This window comes from Amblyomma mixtum, chromosome 8 (assembly GCF_055824585.1).
Source record: "Amblyomma mixtum isolate Tamu chromosome 8, ASM5582458v1, whole genome shotgun sequence".
In the NCBI taxonomy this organism is placed as follows: domain Eukaryota; kingdom Metazoa; phylum Arthropoda; class Arachnida; order Ixodida; family Ixodidae; genus Amblyomma; species Amblyomma mixtum.
In genome coordinates this window covers 11,833,423-11,849,853 of record NC_143019.1, presented here as the reverse complement: position 1 = coordinate 11,849,853, position 16,431 = coordinate 11,833,423, and the positions used below count along the sequence as shown (strand labels likewise).

The following is a 16,431-nucleotide window of genomic DNA, read 5'->3' as shown; positions in this document are numbered from 1 at the left end:
CATGTGCTGCGCTATGAGTGCTTAGCTGCAGCCGCGATAATAATGGCATTTTCGAAACTGTGAAAACAGGTATTAATATTGTTACGTGCTTAGCACGCACGGGGGTTTATTCACAGAGGAGATCGGTCGGAGCAGGATGGAAGCAGGCAGCCTACCAGCGTCCCTCAGCTCTTTTTCTTCCTTTCTCTCTGCCGGTCAGTCCTTCATCTTCTGCTTCTTCCGTCGAGATTCTGTGGAAGCACGTGACATTTCCCTCCTCGCAGACGGAGCCCGTCGGGCGAGTTACGTAGACCGTCTGGGATGGAATCGCTTGAGACGGGCTACATGCACCACCTGAGACTGGCGTGACCGTCGACCACTAGCAGTTAGTCGTGATATAACGTAATTAACGTCACTTATGCACTCCAACACAACAAACGGTCCAGTGTAGTGGGACAGCAGTTTCTGACACAGACCACGCTTGCGTAGAGGGGTCCACAACCACACAATGTCACCAGGAACATAAGAAACTTCTTGGTGTTGGACGTCGTAGCGGTTCTTGGAACGCTCTTGAGAAGATAAAATTCGAACGCGGGCAAGCTGGCGAGCTTCTTCAGCTCTGCAGAGTGTGGTCGCAAGAGAAGGTTCGTCGTGGATGAAAAATGGTAGAATGGTGTCAAGGCCGCAGCGAGGTGAGCGAGCATAGAGCAGGTAAAAGGGGCTGTAGCCTGTTGTCTCATGTTGCGCTGTGTTGTATGCATGAGTAATGAACGGGAGGACGCCATCCCAGTCCTTATGATCTGCAGCGACGTACATAGCGAGCATGGTGGTGAGCGTCCGATTAGTGCGTTCTACCACCCCGTTCGTTTGGGGATGATATGGCGTGGAGTGGCGAAAACTGCAGCTGCTGAGGCGGAGAAGTTCTTCAACAACGTCCGCTGTAAATTGGCGTCCACGGTCGCTAATGAGAACTGCAGGAGGGCCGTGCCGAAGAATGACGAATCGAAGTAAGAAGTTAGATACTTCAGACGCAGTAGCAGCTGGTATCGCGGCTGTCTCACAATAACGGGTTAAGTGGTCTACGCACACAAGAATCCATCGATTTCCTTTCGAGGACCGTGGGAAAGGTCCAAGGAGGTCAATGCCAACTTGCTCAAACGGGGCTGTTGGAGGTGTGATTGGCCGCAGTTTGCCCGGTGGACTTGAAGTCGGCAGCTTAAAGCGCTGGCATTGCACACAGCTGGCTACATAGTGCTGGATGGTTGAACGCATGTTAGGCCAGTAAAATCGTTGTTGTGTGCGGTGGAGTGTGCGTGTCACTCCCAAGTGCCCAGACGTGGCGTCGTCGTGCATCATTTCAAGAACTGTGATGCGTAGGTTTTCGGGTACGACAAGAAGCATGCGTGCTCCTCCAGAAGAGAAATTCTTCTTATAAAGCAAACCGTCGCGAATGCAAAAAGTATTCTTTACAGAATCTTGAGCGGCATCAAACAAAGAGGTTAATGTTTGGTCTTTGCGTTGCTCAGTTCGGAAAACTTCAAGATCGGGGAAGGCTTGTGAAAGTGACGCCAAGTATTCATCAAAGTTGTCTGCGTCGTCATCAGTCGTTTGAAGCGGCAAGCGGGAAAGACAATCGGCATCTGAGTGTTTACGGCCGCTTTTATGCACCACAGTGAAATTAAATTCTTGTAGGCGCAAAGCCCATCGAGCAAGCCGGCCACAGGGGTCACGAAGACTCACTAGCCAGCAAAGCGAGTGGTGGTCGGTCACGATGGTGAAAGCATTCCCGTACAGATAGGAGCGGAAGCGCTGGACAGCGAAAACAACGGCGAGACATTCTTGCTCAGTAACCGTGTAATTTCTTTCGCTCTTACTCAATGAACGGCTGGCATATGCTACCACGTGCTGATCGTGACCATGGCGTTGTATAAGTACAGCGCCGATACCGATACCACTTGCATCAGTGTGCACTTCAATTGGTGCAGATGGGCAGAAGTGGCGTAGGATGGGGCCCGAGGTCAAAAGAAATTTCAGATGTCGGAAAGCTGCGTCACATTCGCTGGTCCAATGGAACGGTGCATCTTTATGCAGCAAACACGTGAGTGGGTAAGCAATGTCCGCAAACCTAGCTATAAAGCGTCGAAAGTACGAGCAGAGCCCTAAAAAACTCTGCAGCTCTTTCACTGATTGAGGCACCGTAAAACTTTTGACAGCTTCAATTTTCTTTGGATCTGGTCGAACCCCTTCTTTATCAACTAAATGACCAAGAACAATTGTTTCTCGGTTCCCAAAATGACATTTCTTGGAATTGAGGATAAGGCCAGCCGTTCATAGTGTTTCAGCCACTCGTCAACGTCCTCTTCAGGTTTACCAAAAAATGTGCGGGGCTCTCGATAATGTGGCCAGTTGTTCGCTGTGGATATCCCCGGTTGCTCGGCATTGTCGTCTCCAGGCATGTCCGATGGCAGTGGTGGGAAGCCTGCGAGTCTACGGCTCCTTCGGTAGATGGAATGCTCCGTGGTCGATACCCGGCACCTCTCACCAAACTGTTACGTGCTTAGCACGCACGGGGGTTTATTCACAGAGGAGATCGGTCGGAGCAGGATGGAAGCAGGCAGCCTACCAGCGTCCCTCAGCTCTTTTTCTTCCTTTCTCTCTGCCGGTCAGTCCTTCATCTTCTGCTTCTTCCGTCGAGATTCTGTGGAAGCACGTGACAATATTACTTACGGTGGGCTACAAGCTTTTCAATAAATAAGGAGCCTAACAGTGTTTGTAAAAAGCAACTATTTAATATCACTTAACCAGAGCAATAATTTTATTCGTGCCCATATTGGTTTCACTTTACATGATGATTTCATTTAGAGATTTTTTAACCAGTGAGAAATATATCGGTGCGATCTGGCGAGTTAGACTGTACAGAAAGGTGGTTATCATGTATTTCGATCATTATTTAGCATTAATTAATTATAAAATTTCCAGTGTTGATTTCAGTTGGCAAGGTTATAATGCGATATTGACGGCCCGTCAACGTAGAAGGAGAACCCGGTTTTTTTTAATTTCTTTCGATGAAAAAAGTTTTCGCTCATAACTTGCAATTGAGCCGAGAGGATTGCGTTTGTCACAAATAATTTACTACCGACAGCTTTCAGTGTAAACTAAAATATAAACAACTTTGTCTAGTTTCCCGTGCTGTGAAACAAGAACGGTTACTGCTTGAAGTAACCTGTCTTCCATATTCCTTATTGAAGAGTGATTGAGTGAGTAAAGAAACCTCGCAGAGAGAAACAAGGGGTAAGTTTCGTGACAAGAAACGCATAGATAAGCCTGAAGCACATCGCTTTTTTTTCCTCGACTTAAGCGATTAAAGAAGGGGCAGGACCGGGTTGGTAACGGATGTCGTCCGGAGAGAAGTCTGGAAATCTGCTCCTGAAAATCGAGGCCAGCCAGCAACCCATTGCTCTTGCAGGATTTTATTTCAAGAAAATATTTTGTACAAAAGTTGGTCGTGAAGGAGATAACGCGATTTCAGTGAGTGTTTCGTTCACTACATGCCTCAAAACCTTGCGCCGTGGTTTCCTGGCCCGTGCAGTGTCGATGTTCTTGATAACTTTATTGACATAGTGAGACAACCGAAGACGAAACCAGTTGGGGCTGCAAATGGTTCCTGCGTTTGTAATGAACGCGATGTATTTATCGAAGTCATTCTATTTCCCTCAGTAGGTTCCGCAGCTGGAAGGTGAGCAGTTCCTTCCAGAACGCTTCAGGCAGCTTAGGCAGAATTATAATCATGGAGCCGAAGATGGATCCTATTATATCACCGGCACCATCCAGGCGCACGTAGTTTGTTTCCACGTTCACAAAATTCGGCCCGTTGTAATGGACCAGCTTCGTTGCATTGTCGCCGCTGCTTTCGACCACCTGGGGGAGAAAAATTTAACGCTGTCATTGACAAAATTAAGAATGAATAATTTAATTTTTGATACATTTCATGGCGAAAATTTCTGACCTCAGCAAGATTGTTGAAAGCCGAAAAATTCACGAGAGTTCTCTTTTGACCAGCCCAATTAGCAGAAGGTGAAACAAAACACCCAAATGCTGGTCCAGCCTCTTGCGCAAGCAAGTGTCCCTTTATGGTTTCTATGCTCATAAGTTGGCGATGAGCCATCTCGCCGTCAGAACAATAACATTTACTCAAACATTTCTTCTTTCACACTGGTGCAAAACTGCAAACCATGGCTGTGCAGCAAATGATGCTGTAGTCCAGGCGTTCACCCGATATTAGTTGAGCCGAAATTAAGCGATCAGGAATAAAACACTCAAACGCCTTCAGACCTTAACCAACAGGTCCCTGAGGGTTCAGTACAAATATCTGCAGAGGTAAATTCTACTCGCCCTACCAGGGCTTTAAGGAAACACCTCTGTGTGCATGCTTTGTACAGAGGAATGCTAATATAAAAATCGCGGGTGGCAGTGAAATTTTAATATTCGGTTTGAATATAAAATTCTAAGCTGCATACGCATTTACTCAAAATAAAAAATTGAATTGCAAGTTTAGAGTGCGGTCTTCTTCATGACTATACGAAGACATTTTCGCAATAAAGTTACGATTCACATCAGGAATATCACAGGCTGAAAGAATTTCTGCATTAAAGAATATTAAAGAAAAGAATTTCTGCATTAAAGAATACGTGCTGCGCTGGTCAACATCATTAGCCTTACTTGAACCACTCCAGGATAAAGGTCTTTCCCATATCCCCTCATTAATCCCCTTCCGATGGCAGCTGCGACCAGCTTTTGCAAGCATACTTTATAATCTTATCCCCCACCCTACGTTCTGGCGCCCTCTATATGGCGCTTGCGTTCTCTTTGAATCAACTCCATTGCCTTGAGGAACCATGGGCTGTCTCTCCTTACGGGCTACATGCTCTGCACGTACCCATTTGTTCGCCTTGATTTCAGCTTGGATTTTATTAACTCCCTTTTCCTCCCTGACCCACGCAGTTATCTTCCTGTATCTTACCGTTACGCACGTAACCTTCGTTTGCATAGCCCGCTATGGTGTCCTCAATTCGTTCGTTATAGCCATTAAAGTTCGTTAAAGTTGGTTATAGCCTCCCTGTTTCTGCTGCATAAATTAGTACAAATATGGTTAAGCTTTCAAAAACTTTCCAATTGACATATTTAGGGATATTAGTATACTTATATTCATCACCTCAGAGTGCCTGCCAAATACAGTGCTATGCTTATTTTCCTACGTATTGCAAGCTCGTGGTCCAGTTCTCCGGTTACTACCTCCTTTATTAGTTAAAGACGTCGAAAAGTTCCATTCCTTCCTAGCCACTTTTAAACTGTTGTGCCCTCCGGGATCACTTATCACAAGATTAAATTTCGCCACATTAACCTTGAGGCCCACCCTTCTATGCCTGTCTAGGTCCTCGATCATGTGTTACTGTTCGGCCCCTGGGTTACTTAACAAAGCAATGTCATCAACAAATCACTGGTTGCTAACGTACTGTCCATTACTTTTTGTCTCCTATCACTCCTCCATACAGTTCACTGAATACTTGGTGTAAATAACCGGACAACCATGCTGAATAGTGCCCCCTCGCCTACACGATTCCTGATTGGCCTTTTATCATTTTTCCTGTGGCGGACAACGGTCGCAGGGCACCTGATAAAGACATTTTTCCGCACCATTCATATTTCTCTTCTACTACTGTGTTACGCGATACCTGCTAGCCTTCTGCACCCTGCTTACGCTAGTAGGGCAAGTTGTTTAAAAGGGGTTTAGACCCCGAAATTTCACCTTGCTTTCCGCAATGGCTGCATTGCTTTAAAAGGAATACGGACCTATTTGTTTTTAACGCAGAAATGCAATAAAAGTTTGCCTTTTCAACGTTGTGCTTCCAATCTGTCCAATTTTTAAAATATGACGGGTCTGAGCTGGTCTTTTGGCCGCCCACCTTTGGCTGCCAAGGGGGAGAATAGGACAGCGGATGCGATACAGATGGAATCGTCATCAGCTGCCACTGCTGACAGTTGGCAACGCGATGCAAGATACGCCCGAAGGCTTCAACTATGGACATAGAGAACAGGGGGTGTTTACCAAGTGAGAAACGTAAAAAGGAAAACTAACTGAACTGTTGTATATATATCTTATTATCGAGGTGTAAGCATGGAAACAGTAGACTTCTCTTGATTCCTTGACTGATCTTGAGATTGTTGAATACAGAAACTGTTCATGTATTTTATGGGGCCTGCTCTCCATGCCTCAGGTAGCTTTAAAATATGTACTCTTATTTAGCAGTGTTCTCATTTCTTCTTTGCCTTACACTAGGGTAGCGGTATGTCCTGTCAAAGCACGATGATCAACGTGAAACCGGTTCAGCGAGGTGAATGACACATAACGCCGCTTAAGTACGCTTCCTGGAATTCTGCACTGTTGACGCGAATGAGCCCATTGCCGACATCCGGGTCAGCTTGTTTTAACAGTGTTCATGAACGTGCTTGTGCGGAGTACATGTATTTCGCCTAAAACACTATCCGATAACTAATTTTCTATGCAGGATGTTGCTATTGCACGATTTGGTGCGCTTTTTCACACCTTCCCCGTCTGCCAACACGCAGCGCTACCTGGGACCCATATCGACTGACAGTGTTCACAGTTCACACATCGTGACAAAATGACTGTGTCTGTCTTCATGACCTCTTCCCACGCTTTATCTCTAAGCCAATTTTGCCTATTAGTTGCTGGGCGCCTCCCTTGCATGCATTTTAAATTTACAGCCACTCTCCGCAACGCTACACTAGACATCGGACAGCACATATGCCTACAGTAAAGGTACTGAAGGTAGGCCTTCTAAGTAATAGGCGTTTAAGTACAATGGGTCGAGTAGATCACCTCACCTTGAATATGAGCGTAACTTTAGCATCTGCGCGCGATGAAGCTTTTCCCTCTTTCCCGCCGCAGTACTTCCAGGGGATGGTGGCCATCAGGTCCCCACGTGTGGTGGCCAGGTCCACTTGCACGAACCTTGAACCATCTTGACAGTATGGTAGCGGGGCGCCATAGGGCTTCAGTTTGTTCAGGTTGCTGTAGACAGTGCTGCCAATGGAGAGGCCAGGTAGTATTTCTTCTTCGTGTTTTGGATACGGTGGTGTATATTTCTCTGGTAACCTGTCCACAGTGGCTTCCACCATGTTTCTGACATCCAGGTCGGAAAAGTCGCAGGTAGCTGCGGATGTCAAGGCGTCCAAGTATGATGAACGAAACTGAGAGAAACCCCTTCACGGGGCTGAGTGAAAAATTTGATATCTGATGCCTCAGTAAGGACAAAAGGAACCAAAAGGAGCCATCTATTTAGCAAAACTATGTTTAAAAGTCACTTGTAGGAATGGCTTTTCTAGCAGGCCAATTTTTTCCTTGGTTGCGTAATCGAACAAATTTCTGTTTGCTGTTGTAAAAAGTGGTTTTGAAAGGCGCCAGAAAAAATCTTTAATCATTTTAACAGGATCGACTAAGTTCAACATCGGTTTGTTCCCAGGCTATACTTTGGAAGATATCAGTCCTAAAATTGCTTTTCCAGTGTTCCAGTTTCAAAAGATATCCAGTAAACTCGGAACGCTGATCGTGCTTAAACCAATTACTAATAGAATCACACAGGTGAATAAAGTTAGCATCCAAACAAATATGCCCTTTTAAATGATGCTGACTGAGGAGCCCATATGATGATTGTGCGCTGGCAAGCCAAACATATGTGCTTTGCAGAAATGCTTGTAGAACATGCTTAATGATCGAAGTGGCTCTATTATGCAGGACAAGTTCGCGTACCTACCTCTCCTACCTTTTGTTTTCGGTATAGCCTTAGAATATAGCTTTGATTGGCTCGGCCTTCTTTTGCCTTTTTTTTCTTGCAGCCGACAGCGAATATATATATATATATATATATATATTTCGCGCTTTTTCAAAGGGGCGGTAAGCCCCTTTCCCTGTCTTTTCCTGTCTCGTCCTTACGTGCTTTCCGCCACACAGTGAGCATAACACATCTAGCGACCCTGAATATGCTGAACGCTGCTCACTCTTTACCTCACTGAGACCAGATCGAAACAAAGCATGAAAACTTGCAGCGCATTTTTGACACCGTACCAACCTAACCGGTGGGTTGGTGACCTTAAGGCGTGATTCAAATCGGGCCGAGTTATATACAAGAGATTGTGTTCCATACCTGCGGAATCACTCAATTCTGAATCTTAGTTTATATAAATAGGCATTATAACTATTTGTAGTGTGTGCTGCTGCAGTTGACGGGTCTGACATTGTTGATAATAAAAAAATACCTACAAATCATTGCAGTTCTGGCTATGATTCATGCTCATTGACCACTCTTCCTCCCAATATTTGCCCTAAGTTTTCTCGACGTCTGCGACATGAATATTACAGAATTACATATATGAAAAACACCGCAAGGTTTCTTCCAACGTAACATAAAACATACAGAACACAATAACTCGTTAGTCGCCGAATACATAGGTTTCTGTCTTTCATAAACGTTGCTAAGAATGTACGTAAAGTTCCTTTGGCGTCAATTACATCATCTGCGTTATCTCTTTATACTAATAAACTGAATGCGGCGTTTTCTTCTTTCCGTTTATTGTTTTCTACAGGTTATCACAGCTTATTTTTGCTGGGTATGCCGAGGGAGGTTAAGCGCTGCGGATACAAGATAATTTAGTCTTTCTGGAGTAAACTTCTGTCGGCAAAGCTACCTCACATCATATAGAGCAAAATTCACTCCCTGCAAGACGCTTCGTAAGACGACCTATACATTGTAAAAATTCCGCCATAATTGAAGAAAAACTTGCGATAATGAAAAGTGGACAGTGCGCAATTTTAACCATCATAAATTTCCAGATATTCTGGGCGAAACTCGTCTGCACTCCTTATTTTCGTATATCCACATCACTCTGTACACATATGTCTACTTGTGTATTTCATAAAAAAAAATTTCGGTTCCTTTTCATGTCTTACCTTCTTGGGCTGCGACTACAAAGCAAACTCCCTGCACTAGGAAGATGATCGTTGCGGCTAGCTTCATAGTGCGCTGAAAGGAGAACAGTCATAGAGGTAAGCGAAGAGCAATCAGTTTAACGGATCTTTCAAAAAACGGTAAAAGTAAACTGCATGAGGTTTAAGTTTCGCTAACACTTTCTCTATATTTGCAAGCCCTTCTACTTATGTGACCCCTTTATTCAACATTAATTAATGCGTAGAATCTATAATAGTTTTTTTGCAATTAATGCAGGCGCCAGCAAAAAATTTTGCTGCCATTCCTTGCTCCGTAACTTTTTGTCACTGTAACAAAATTTTCGCGCACCAATCCGCGGAAATATTTTGTAAGCATAAATGAACGCAACCAACAAAATTTTTCCTGAACATTTATTTTTTACATGGACCCCTAACGCAACATATGCAGACAGTTTGGCTGATAGCGTGAAGCATATTTGGCTCAGCGGATATTTTCAAGTGTTTTTCATGTAACATAAATGGTGCACATCGAACGACGTGGTTATTATAGCATACAGCTTTTCGGAAAAGAGCGTATACAAGGCACCTAATCACGAGAAATTTAATATTGCTAATGCCCCTTGAGCTGTCAACAACCGCTATAGCTTTCCTTTGTCAGACTCGGCCTAAACTATTGCTTTACTTTACTTTTTTTCGCACTCAGTAAGCCGAATAGTTTATCAACTATATAATGTTATAGGTCGACAAAAGCAGTTTTGATCAACGTAGGGTGAGTCATTCGAGAGATGTATGTAACATAGACTACATATGCTTGAAAGAAAGACATTCTCTTTGGCTCCAGCTGAATGGGCTCACAAGGCAGATGCCTAAGACACTGCTGCCAAGCCAAACTCCTGTTAGCTGAACTCTAATTGATGCTGTTGATGACCAAAAAATTGTTTCCTCACACTGTGGCATCCCACTGGATGAAGCCGTGATGAATATAAATGGTTAAAATTGAGCAAGAGAGTAAACGACATCAAGAGAGTGAACAACTAGAAGGACATATCAGAACCGATGAACAACTTCTCTCTCGTATTTCAAAGGTCAACGGCAACAACTTTTATGTCTCCGTTCTATAGGTTTTTGCAAACCGCCCAATATTGCCCAGTCTGCTTGCCCCTCGGGCTGTAGAATTTTGTAAGTAAATTACTTCATTACTTCAAAGCTTCACGACACCCAGCTGCTCCTCGGCCCAGCGCGATGAGATCATATAGGCGGGCCGTTTTCGAGATCACCGATTTCCAGACCGACAAATGCGCAAGAGCAGCAATACCCTACGGCCAAAAAAGGACAGTCTGGAGAGCACTGTCTGCACGGCATACACATCCCCTAAGAGCCACGCACTTCTCTATAATATTTTTGGTTGCCGGGAGAACACGGGTAGGTGGTAAGCCCGTTCTAAGTGGCATCAGTTTCGTGCTTGTAGTGAAAGTCTTCTGGATCTTAAAGTGGAAGCTAGTTTTCAGATTAAAGAATTGCTTTCAAAGAAATTTTCCACGGGTGCAGAGTTACAGTTATCAGAATATTTTGCTTTCACGGAGAGAAGTGCATGTTAATAAGTGAGGAAAAAAAGAACAAAGTATGTCCTTGTGCTCTGAATTTCATTAGCGCTGTTATAATCGAGGGAATCAATTGCAAGCCCAGTATAAAGGCTAGTTTACACACGGCAATCATCGTACCCCGCTTCTGCTCTGTTGGTCGTCCCGCAGTATTTCCCTAATTTCATGGCCACAAAGATTTTGACTTTCTTACGACAAAGTGCACATTTAAGATAACTAGTTGCATTGCGACGTAAGCCTGATGTTCGCAACGACGTCTAGAGTATCATTGCTGCGTTTAACCGCATTATTTTACCGTCTTACCTCGATAAATATTCCGAAACTGATGAAGTTCTGAGCAACGACTGGCCGTTGCTCAACTTTAAATGTTTAAAGGAGCGCCATTCTCTTCTTCTGGCATCGAATACACAGCGCGCGCATGTTTAAAGCAGGCTAAAGAAAAGTTGCAAGGTACGTCTCGCTTATTTACGTTTCTTTTGCATCCGCATTGCTCCTCTCTCGTGGATGCCATACTTATTACGATTCTCTCAGTGATGACAATGCGCTCCAGTTTCCTCCATTATGGGCTGAATCGGCACGACATATGCGCTACCGCACACGCAAAAAACAAAGATACTTGAAGGTCTCCTTACCAGTGTTTGCTGTCCCTCTTAATTTCGAATCTGCTTGAAGTGTCCCTGAGCTGACACTGCACCAAACGAGTGCGTGCCGTCCATCTTTATACGCTTGAGAAAGGTTCGTGTCCGAGGATTACAGCAAGGCAGTTTACTCGCACGCAATCAGACAGCTTCCTCAAAGGGGCCCTGAACTTCTCTCCTCGTGTGATATCTGTGTTTCTCCAGCCCTCGCCCACCGTTGCTTAATTAACGTCCCATTCATGGGGCGGCGGAGGGGGAAGAAAGACCGTCTTGGACCCGCCCCTCGCGCGAGGCGACAGGAAAATGTTTCTGTTATCGTCAGGAGAGAAGGGCGAAAAAGAGCACGTTTCTTGGTGCCGTGTGCTGAGGTGCGCGTCAAAAATACCTGAGGTTCACGCACACCCTGACTTCTCCCGCTTGTTTCAAGCACACGTGCATTGCTCGAAAGGCAATAAAAACATAAGTGCAAAAATTTTAATTTGTTTATAGCAAACCCCAGCTTTAAGGAACAAGACAGTTAATGGAATTCTGGGCAGCCCCTAAATATAAAACTTTTTTATTGCAAAAGGGGCCCTTTGTTCACAGGCGCTGGCGCATCGTAACTACAGAAATTATGAGTTGTCATGGTTTCAAAAAGAAAACTGTCCAGCCCAACAAATTCGAATGTGTTTGACGGTGCCCTACAAGATGTGAACTACTGTACTTGCTTTTGATAGCAAGAAGTGTAGCTACATCTCCGGTGCCGTCGAAATCCTTTCAAGTGTGCGCTTATATGTCCCTTCTAAGCGTGAATTTTCTTTATAGATTTTAAGCCCTAGACGCGGTTACATGAACGTTTTGCCGCACATTATCTCATTGAGCGTTCGCTTTTTTGCAGTCCACCTGGAAAGCAACAGGTTTTGCATCATGTGGCCCGCTCAATCGCTAGAATTGTGACAGTCAGTGAAAAAACACTGAGACACGAAGTCTGAGGGACATAGGAACATGCGGGACACGTATTTCCGGCCGCATCCCTGTCGCATTCATAGTTTTGATACATTCTCAACGCTTCACTAAGCCGTTCCTTCTAGGGTTTTCTTATTCCCTATTTCCTCGATACGTTATGTTTAAGGCCTTATCCGCTGTGTAGTGTTTCATGCAATGCGTGTCTCGTGCTTCAGTGGATGCATTCATTTCTTATTTTGTGTTCATGTAATAAGTTTCTCTTTAAACATTCCCCCACAGTGTTGGTGTTGTAAACGTTTATCTGTACTTATGTTTTTTTGCTTGGGGCCCAGGGCCCCGTCAGGCAGAATTTACCTGCCCTTAGCTCCGGGCTCTAGGATTTTTGACAATGCGAAATAAAATTCAGTTGAATTCAATCTTGCCCACACCTTCTGGAGAATCATCTACATATTAGCACATCCTCTTTGCATATTGCGGTATACATCCAGGAGAGCTTCCAATAAGCATTGCGCTAACATGGTGGCAGTCACTCTGGAAATACCCATGATTACGGGGAAGGGAAGGAACTCTTCTGTGAATTGTTCAAGTGTTCGCACCTCTTCAGAAATTGCTTCCGAGTTTTAGTAATGTTCATACAGAAGTTATTTCATGCTTAGGTGTTGGACGCTGCGAGTCTGCAAAATGCCGCAGTGAAATATTTCATTCTCATTTCGATGCCCAGTTGTGGTTTCACAAACAAGCATCACCCCCACAAAAATGTGGCTGCTTGGTTAAGCGAAAGTGTCATGGCTCCATTCTTCTTAATAACTGTCGTCAGTTCGAACAATATCAGTTATCATTTTCACATTAAGCCAAACTCATCATCATCATCAGCCTGACTACGCCCACTGCTGGGCGAATGCCTCTCCCACGTCTCTCTAATTAAACCTATCCTTCGCCAGTTGCTGCCACGCAAATTACACGTTGTAAAAAGTGAGGCCTTAAAATTAGCAACTATCATTCCGAATGCCGTCTTATTCAACCCAAAAACTGCGTACGTCCACTATGTGTGCTCGTATATATCATACCGAAAGGCGCTTCCTTGGGAATGCATAGCGCGCAACCTCCGGATGGCCGCGTCCTTGAAAATGCTTTCCCGTGTTATGGTGTACATGCAGCAGGATTGCCTTCGTGTTGCACTCTCAAGAGCAATGTTTTTGTCTGGCTTCATCCGGCATCTATTGCGGTAGCAGGTGATGCGTAAGTGGTATGATTGCGTGGGTGAAGTAAAAAAAAGAATCAGGAAAGTGTTTAACGCCGGTCGTACACGTGCCCAGTGGTTCCACGGGGAACTGAGTGAATGCCTGCTCTCCGGGAAAGCGAAGTCCGTCGGTTACATCTCAGAATATAAGAGCGCAATAACGTTAAGCAACGCTTGCTTTTTGGCGAGTTGAGTTGTTTCCGTGTTGGCAGTGCACAGCGTAAGAGTGAACGGAAAACAAGAACAAAAAGAACGACAGGACGGAGCGCTTCATCCTATCGTCCTTCTTGTTCTTGTGTTCAGTTCATTCTTGCGCTTTGTCCTGCAAGCAATTAAGCTTCCCCCATTTTTTTCGATATCTTTTTCTCTACTCACAGAAAACAGAGGAACGCGTTTTCCCAACTTTGTAGGCGTTATAAATATCCGAGAGTTGGATCTGAACATAAGAAAATCTGGTTTAATGTGTCAGGAAAAAATTCTAAAAATTTCTTGTTTTCTTGTTGCGAGTGTGTGGTTATTAAAGTCAGATGTATTGAGAGGAATCACCTAATGTTGACAAAAATTTGAAATATGGAGTTAGCTACTTATCGGCGTCAACATAAATATAGCCACAAAGCAGAAATACATGCTATCCTAGTCGTAATCAACAGCAACGAAGGATATATTGCTGAGCGCACATTCGATTGCCAGGAACTAGCAAAAATTTGTTGAATCAGTATTCAATGTACCAGCTTCTTCGATTTTCAGTTAGCTTTCATTCTCATCGAACCCTTCCCTCTTGTCTCTCACTTTCTCGCAACACTCGTGAAAGATCGCTAGTAAAGGGCTGGACGGCGTAGAAACGTGGTCGAACAGCTCATAGAAACGTACTACGTCAAAACCAAATTCAGTATGAGACTACCGCACCAGCGGATCAGCGCCAGAACCCTCCGTTTCATTTGAAAAGCGATATCTTGTTGACTTCCAAACTTTGGTCAGAAACATGTACAAATGTCCCAAGATAGCTGGCAGCTCGTGTGAAAATCAGGAGTAAAAACGAATTTACCATGCCCAAAAAATTTGACGTTAACTGTAGCAACAGCCGTCACTTCGGCCTGGTACACACAATAAACATATGCTAGCATTAATGCTTGGTCTATATGGCATGCAGGGACTTTCTTTCGATGAGAACAATTTCGATAAAGGTAATGAGAAGATTTTCTGGAGAAATAAGGTCCTGTGCATAGATTGAGCAGGTTTGGTTCAAATTCAGGATAATCTTGGTCAATTTGGGAGAGTTTTCTGCGATGCTTTTATAAGTTCCTGGCATTGTTTTCGCTAGTATTCGTTGCATTTAGCATTTTTGGTCCGTAACGAGCCAATGAACACTGTTTCTCAAAAATAAAAAAGGCAAAATATGTTTTTTTTCTCACAACTAAAAAACGGAAAGTCCGCCGACAGTTAGAAAAGAAAAGCGTAGACATGTGATAAACACCTGAAAGGAAAGTTGAAGTGGAATGGCCAGAGGAAGCAGCATATCTTATACAACGCGTACCTCGCCAGATGATGTTTGCAGAGCTTTCAGCGACTAGTTTTCATCAGTAAGAAGAGTCAAACTGAATCAACTTTGCACTTTGTGCCTTGGTCTACCAAATTTTATCTTTATTGTAAGTATGGTTGGTGAGGTAATGTTCTTAGTGTGTAGCATGCGTAATACTTCTTCCGGCGTTCATAACAATTTATTCCACAGTGTAAGCCGTGTGGCAGAGAGTACATGACAACGATCCTAGGCCCTCCCTGGCAACATGGTTTCGTTTTCGGCCATGTGCTGAGCTATGATTGCCTAGCTGTAGCGGCGATAACAATGGAATTTTATAAATTGTAAAAAACTGTTATGAATATTACTTATGGAGGGCTACAAGCTTCTCAATAAATAAGAAGCCTAACAGTGTTTCTCAAAGGCAACTATTCAATATTAGCTAACCAGCCTGCTTGTTAGAATGCCGTACCTGTGCTCTAACGCAATATAACGCTTTCAGTGCTATGTTAAACACAGCTTTCCTCTAACTCAAAAGCCCATTTAAAAGTTGCGGATTGTCTTAGATGACACCCCTGTATATGAAGACAAGCCATATGTTTGTTGAGCGTTTAGTTTTTGGGATACTATTTGCGCCTTCCTGCGGGTGTCGAAGTAGTACTGAGGAAAGTCACGCAATACTCGCCGCAATATCTATCGTGTCGCATATCCATCGTTTCCGTATATCGCAATGCCCATCGCCTTACGCTGCCTACGTTAATGTGTTGTCAAAAACCGCTGTCTGTGGCAGCCGCGCCTTTACCTTTCATGTAAAATATGATATAAAGTTGGCGCCGTTCCCACCAATCGATTTTGTACCAGAGAGGCGTGTGAATGTAGCACTAGAGATGCATAAAACCTTCCTGAATCATTACATTGGCCCATATACCAGCGAAGTAATCTGGAGGCTGAAGAAGCGAGAAAGCCTTCGGGTTAAAGATGGGCTTTTTTTTTCCACCCATGAAAAGGAAGTACTTTGCCTGGACAAACATACTAAATCCGAGAATCAGTTGCGGGCAAGCCGTAACTGGTAGCCGAGCGCGCTGGAAGTGGCGTTCATACACAGCTTAATACGCGGAAAATATCCCATAGGCAGGCTACTTGTGTTTAACCTGCCAAAAGCTAACCACCAGCTGTTGGCTGTACAAAATTTGGGGCTCTAAGTAAATAGCACGTCTTATGGGAAATAATCAGTGCGTTTAATGGTGACAACGATGGCGGTGCTGCCTTTCTTGGGCGTTCTGATCAATACCAATGTGCCACAGCCGCTGTGTAAGGCATTTTGCTCTTAATTAGAGAGCAGCACTGCAAAGAGTTCTCTATACTAAGTAGTGGTGATAAAATTCACGCAATCTCTTTTAGAAAAATGTCACCGTTTCAAGTGGCGTCCATGCGAATATTTCACAAAAGTGGGCCAAGATGCAGTCGCTCTCTGAAATGTGCCCATA

The 16,431-nt window shown here is 44.2% G+C and overlaps 1 protein-coding gene across 1 annotated transcript; it reads right to left on the bottom strand.

Moving 5' to 3' along the window:
• Positions 1–3,433: 3,433 nt before the first annotated feature.
• On the bottom strand, positions 3,434–11,391 carry LOC149331358 (uncharacterized). Its single transcript, XM_089556487.1, has 4 exons — positions 11,238–11,391; positions 9,008–9,080; positions 6,886–7,214; positions 3,434–3,897 (listed from the first exon to the last, which is right to left on the bottom strand). The coding sequence occupies exons 2-4, from the start codon at positions 9,072–9,074 to the stop codon at positions 3,679–3,681; spliced, it is 615 nt and encodes a 204-aa protein (XP_089412613.1). The 5' UTR covers positions 9,075–9,080; positions 11,238–11,391; the 3' UTR covers positions 3,434–3,678.
• Positions 11,392–16,431: the final 5,040 nt, after the last annotated feature.

Coding starts and splice junctions, on each gene's coding strand:
- LOC149331358 (XM_089556487.1), bottom strand. CDS start 9,074: ATGAAGCTAGCCGCAACGATCATCTTCCTAGTGCAGGGAGTTTGCTTT. Junction 7,215..9,007: donor TGTAGTCGCAGCCCAAGAAG/GTAAGACATGAA, acceptor TGACATCCGCAG/CTACCTGCGACTTTTCCGAC. Junction 3,898..6,885: donor AAGTTACGCTCATATTCAAG/GTGAGGTGATCT, acceptor TTTCTCCCCCAG/GTGGTCGAAAGCAGCGGCGA.